At 51.9% G+C, this 5,349-nt stretch overlaps 1 protein-coding gene across 1 annotated transcript; it reads right to left on the bottom strand.

The window, feature by feature from the left end:
• Positions 1 to 708: 708 nt before the first annotated feature.
• On the bottom strand, positions 709 to 5,035 carry LOC123188229 (probable protein phosphatase 2C 64). Its single transcript, XM_044600267.1, has 5 exons — positions 4,446 to 5,035; positions 4,069 to 4,341; positions 3,804 to 3,924; positions 3,501 to 3,724; positions 709 to 1,459 (listed from the first exon to the last, which is right to left on the bottom strand). Exons 1-5 carry the CDS (start codon positions 4,656 to 4,658, stop codon positions 1,004 to 1,006), a joined length of 1,287 nt encoding a protein of 428 aa, XP_044456202.1. The 5' UTR covers positions 4,659 to 5,035; the 3' UTR covers positions 709 to 1,003.
• Between the last annotated feature and the right edge of the window lie 314 nt (positions 5,036 to 5,349).

The following is a 5,349-nucleotide window of genomic DNA, read 5'->3' as shown; positions in this document are numbered from 1 at the left end:
GCGCCAGGGTCTTCTTGCCCTGCAAACGCAAAGTCTCAAACCATCGCACAGCCACAGCAGCTCAATCAGCGAAATCTTCAAGGTGACGGCGAGGGCTCAGGCCCATGCGGGCATGCTGGAAAATGTCGCGGGCCCAGAAATTCTTGGGTGGGTCAGGTCACGCTGATTCGATTCCTAGCATCACCAACACGACCGGCAACCGGCCGAGAACTAGAACTAGTGCGGCAGAAGAGTTTCTGTTTCTTGACCACGACACGAGTGCTCCATTCTCCGTTTCTCTTTTGTTCTGCGACCTGCACACCGGGGGTCACCAAAAGGGACCAAGGATCACAAATCCCATCTTTTTTCAAGAAAATGCGTCAGGTACGTACTTGCCAGCCAGTCATCAACTCATCATATTCACACCGGGGTGACGCCAGTTCCTTCCTCGTCGACATGATGGCAAAACCGAAAGGAAGAAACACGTGTCTAAGAAAAGGCATAGTAAACGGCTAGCAAACCCGACACAGCGCATTGCCTTCTGTTCTGTCAACAAAAGCTACAAAGCCAAGTGCCGGCCGGGGAATTTACAAGTCACCCGACAATGATATTATCCCAGATGCCTGGGGCCTGGCATGCTCCACGCCCACTGTGCTCTGCTCAGGATCGTCGCTTTGCCCGATTTAACCCAGCAAAACTGCACATTTGAAACAAAAGGCATATGCAATATTGATTTTCGTCCTCGAGGCGCGCCCCCCAATCTTCATAAATAATCGAGCGACACCCGAAAAATGTGAGCCTTTTGTCATTCAAGATATACAGTTTTGGTGGGGTAAAAAGGGGCAACAGCTCGAATTCCAAGCACAGCAACGGAAGGCTTGCCAGGCAGTGAAGCACAACAGCAAATCAGAAGCCTGTTCCATTTCTACAATTTTCCCTGAAACAACTGACCACTACCCTAAACGCAGAGCAACAAACAACAAGGGGGGAGAGAAGAATACTAGAATGGTGGGACGGCTCGTCGTCAACTGACCGCCTTCTCCTCGGAGAACCTGGGAAGCTGAACGAGCGAGTTCACCCGCGTCACCCCATCGAGGCCCGACCAGTTGTGATCGTCGGCTCCACCGGAAACCTTGGCGTCTGCGCCCGCCAAGGCTTTCTCCTGAGCACTCCCCGGGACTGTCCTAACTGTGAAATTGCGAGTTAAGGCGGGCTCCTGTTGCTCCTGCGCTTCGTTAGGGTCTGCGACTGAATCATCCTCGATGCTGATGTTATCCATGGACGCGGTCGAATCACGCTCATGGTCCATTTTGCCATCCAAATATAAGCAAACGACCGCGCAGTCGTCGGTCCGGGATGTTGGGTACTTGGTTTTCCATTCACGGTTAGCTGCCTCGACAAGAGTCCTTGCCGCCTTTGACCGACTTGGGGACGAGGACACTATGTCGACAGCCTCTTGGTTGCTTAGGACATCCCAGACCTGCATGATTTCCATCGGTGCAATCTAGTCAGACATATATATAATGCCAATCAAGTATGTATTCAGCTTGTATGTCTTCCTGAAGTACAACTATAAAGAAACAAAGGAGATGCGCCGCACAAGAGAAGATGACAGGACACAAATGGAAAACTCTAAAAGGCATTGATAATTAAGTAGGCCAAATATCGAAAGGGGACCCAAAAAAGGATTGTTTGTAGTTAGCAACTGCTGTATAACAATTGGGAAGACAATGACTGATGATCGACATGATTATCTGTTTGTTAAAATATCATTTTTAGTGAACATTCCATCGGTAGAATTGACAACTCTTCCACGCAAACTACAATCATTAAGCAACGCTTACAAAGGTGAACAGAAGACAACATCTTGCTTTTGGTACCGTACATTGTTTATATTTGACACTAACATCCCTTTTAGTGCATAAAATGAGAGGGGGAGGGGGCTCAGCAAAAGGTGTCTTCAAGATTAAGCGGAGGGAACTTTTAACATGGTGAGCTTGCTATCATGTTTTTTTCTCTTCGAAAAGGAGGATAATATCCTGCCTCTGCACTGATTCATGCAGAGTCATAAGTTTGCTATCATGTAGTTCATCAAACGTCAAAATGCACACTGTCTCCTAGATAGCATGCGCATTAGCGCTATAACTGGCATAGAAAAATAAACATAACGTCATATGCACTGAACACAGCAAGGAAAAAAAAGAGGAAAAATCAGCACCAGAGTAAATGCTGTCCCATAGAACCCCAAGCGATATGCAATGAAGTAGCAGCCCCACGACTACTCCCTCAACCACAGTGGCCGTCCATGGTGCACAGTTAAAACTTTGATGGGTCGCGACACATTATAAGGTGGCCTCTGTGAGTTACTAGATGCCTTTTCTTTCAAAAGGAGGTTGAAACCTCCGGCCTCTGCATCATTGTGATGCACGCAGCCGTTCTTATTAATTATTAAGCAGAGTACATAACAAAGCAACCACATATGAACCATTACAAGATATGAAAAAAAAAACACCTACAACTAACTCGATTTCTTCCGCAGCAATGCCTTCAAAGTTACTAGATGCGTACACCGTTAAATGTAATGTTAATTATAGAAATGTGCTGACATCTGAACCTTAATTTGGTGGAATCAAAAGAGAGCAAGCAAAGCCAGCCCCCTAACACCACAAAAATGAAGCACAGAGTCTCCCGAGAATTTATAAGTATTGTCAAATTATCCATTTTTAAGTGATTGACAAATCATCAAGTTAATGAACTAAGAAAATGGCAGAAGTTCATAACTAAAAAAACCAAACAGGGAGTCATGGATCATAAGAATTTTATTAGTACATACTAAGTATTATTAGTACGAACCGGTCCGCTGGAAATCGACATTATTCAGATGCATCGAATCTTAAGAAGGAAAGAAGCTATGGATCAAAAGAATATCAATTCTATCTCATGCAATGAGCAGTCACTCGCCACACCCAGTTCTCTAACTGCTCATGATGTCGCCACAGCGATTAAACCAATTAGTCCTGCCAAGTTGAACTTGGATTAAGATATAAGAGTTGAAGTACAGCAGATGACAACAGGCGGGTGACGATGCAGCAAAGAAGTGTGTTAAGCTGGCTAATCATTATCTATGCAGCAAGTCACAAAGGCACAGATGGTGGAAATTAATATCATCGCCCCTGTCACCATGACAGTTTAGCAACCAATACGGAAAGCTGGAGCATTTTGAAGTCAAAAGGACTGGATCGCCCGTATATAGTACTATCATTCTTAAGGTTCTTGGAGCTTCTACCAGACGCCCTGGATGTTCAAGGCCCGCCATGTGAGACTAATCAGTGCATCGCGAACGCGAAAGTGTGACAGATTGACATTACACCGCAACTAATTTAAGTAGCTCCGACAACAGGAAAGTGGCAAGATTTTGCTGGGACAGACTCAGACATTGCGCGGGCACATAGGAATGACCAACAACCATGTATTATAGGACAGAGAAATGGGAGAAAGGAGTGAAAGATGTGTGTAATTACCCCGTCGGATGCGAGGATGACGAACTGGTCCTTGTCCGTGAGAGGCCAGTGGAAGAAGTCCGGCACCGAGATGACGCCGTAGTCCTTGAGGCAGAAGTCCCCGAACGCCCGCGCCATGGCCAGGCCCGGCGCGTCGTCGAACGGAAGCCACACCCTCGGCACCTCCGGCTCGTCCTGCAGCGCGAACACCCTGCCCCTGCACTTCTTGATCCGCTCCGCCTCGCCTGACATCGCAGACCGCTGGTGTCAACACAGAAAGTCCCAGGACCAAAATGGCTGAATTAATTGTGTGTAGTGGCGTACTGGGGACGTCGGGCTTGAGGTCAACGGTGAGCTGCACGGCCGCCATGCCGCCGGCGGCGGCGTCTCTGGAGCCTAGGACGGCGCGCGAGTCCCCGATGTTGGCCATGTAAAGGTCCGTGCCCTGCGTGCAGAGACCGCCAGTGAGTAGACGCGCACGGACAAAGAGGGGGTCAGAACTAAAACAAGTGATTTGACATTTCTGCTCGGACGGGACGCGGGAGAGATGTATCATGGTATGTGAATGTCCGGCGGCAGTGCCACGTACGAGCTTGAGGACGGTGACGGCGGTGCTGCCGCTGCAGAAGCTGTCGAGGGCGGGGTGGGAGCGGAGGTCCTTGTCCATGGCCTTGTAGGCGCGCGCGAAGGCCTTCCTCCAGGCGGCGGCCGGCATGTCGAGCCCGGTCTTGGGCGAGGCGCGCGCGGCGGACATGAGCCTGAGCGGCAGCGAGTCCCGCACCCTGCGCGCCACCAGGTGGCCGTGCGGCCCGTGGCCGTCGAACACCCCGCACAACACGCCGTCCTCCTCCCCGCCGAACCCCTGCCACAAACAAACACGCACCGGATCAACCTAATCGCCTCGAAATGGGAGGCGGAGAGGAGGGGCGGAGGGGGAGCGATTCTCGGGGTGGTTTGTTAGCTTACATCCCAGATGAGCATGGCGTCCTGGTTGATCCCCTTGCGGCCCTGCTGCGTGAAGACGGAGGCGGTGCGGCTGCGGCCGTCGTTGGAGAAGATCCGGCCGGGGACCGTCCCCAGCTGGTCCTCCCGCGGCGCCTTCCACCTCCTCCGCCGCCTCTTCCCGTCCTCGCCGGCCGCCGTGACCGCCGTGTCCCCCCTCGCCGCGCAGTTCCCCATCGCGCACCAGCAATGCCAGCCAGCAAGAAACGCGCCGCAAGAGCTTGCCGGCGCCCGGTGCAAGAGGGAAGAAGGATTCTTTCTTGTTGCTTGTCTCAGGAGGAGCCGGGAGTCGCAGATGCGGCACTCAACATGGGCACGAAAAGTCAAGGCGGCCCCGTCATCCCATGGACGAGGCGAGAGGAGAGAAACGAGCGAGGTCGGGACGGAGGGTTGCTTATTTATTGCGCTGCGGCAGTGACACACACGCACACGCGCACGCACGCCGAGAGGCAGGCAGACAGCCACCTCCGTCCAGTCCTCCGGGCGGCAGGCGCACGGAGGGAGAGGCCCCTGGTTGATGGCGTGCGACGGCGTGGGCGCTCCCGACACGCCCACGACGACCTCACTGCTAGTAGCTGCTCTGTTGTTTTACTCCCACGTAACGTACCACCTTTCCTGATTAACTAGGCCGCGGCAGGTAATGTACCGCGAGGAGCTGAGCTTTGTTTACTGACGGGTCGCGGGCTGCGAGGAATAAACAAGCGGCGAGCGGCGGCGATGGTCAGAGCGGGCGGGCATCGAACGGATCACCGATGTGGTGGTAGTAGTAGTATATCAATCAACTACTACTCCCTCCGTAATCACAGAGATTCGTTCAAGCGTTCATTTCCGGCAGGTAATTACGACTTGCTGTCACCCGTGACCTTCC

The sequence above is a fragment of the Triticum aestivum genome, chromosome 2A (genome assembly GCF_018294505.1).
Source record: "Triticum aestivum cultivar Chinese Spring chromosome 2A, IWGSC CS RefSeq v2.1, whole genome shotgun sequence".
In the NCBI taxonomy this organism is placed as follows: domain Eukaryota; kingdom Viridiplantae; phylum Streptophyta; class Magnoliopsida; order Poales; family Poaceae; genus Triticum; species Triticum aestivum.
The sequence above is the reverse complement of the archived record's forward strand: the minus strand, read 5'-3'. Positions and strand labels throughout refer to the sequence as shown.

What these genes read in the sequence shown, in the direction of transcription:
- LOC123188229 (XM_044600267.1), bottom strand. Translation starts at nt 4,658, where the DNA reads ATGGGGAACTGCGCGGCGAGGGGGGACACGGCGGTCACGGCGGCCGGC. An exon ending in CCTCAAGCCCGACGTCCCCA is followed by an intron (nt 3,725 to 3,803) that starts GTACGCCACTAC and finishes CTGCGATGTCAG; the next exon opens with GCGAGGCGGAGCGGATCAAG. An exon ending in TCATCCTCGCATCCGACGGG is followed by an intron (nt 1,460 to 3,500) that starts GTAATTACACAC and finishes GAAATCATGCAG; the next exon opens with GTCTGGGATGTCCTAAGCAA.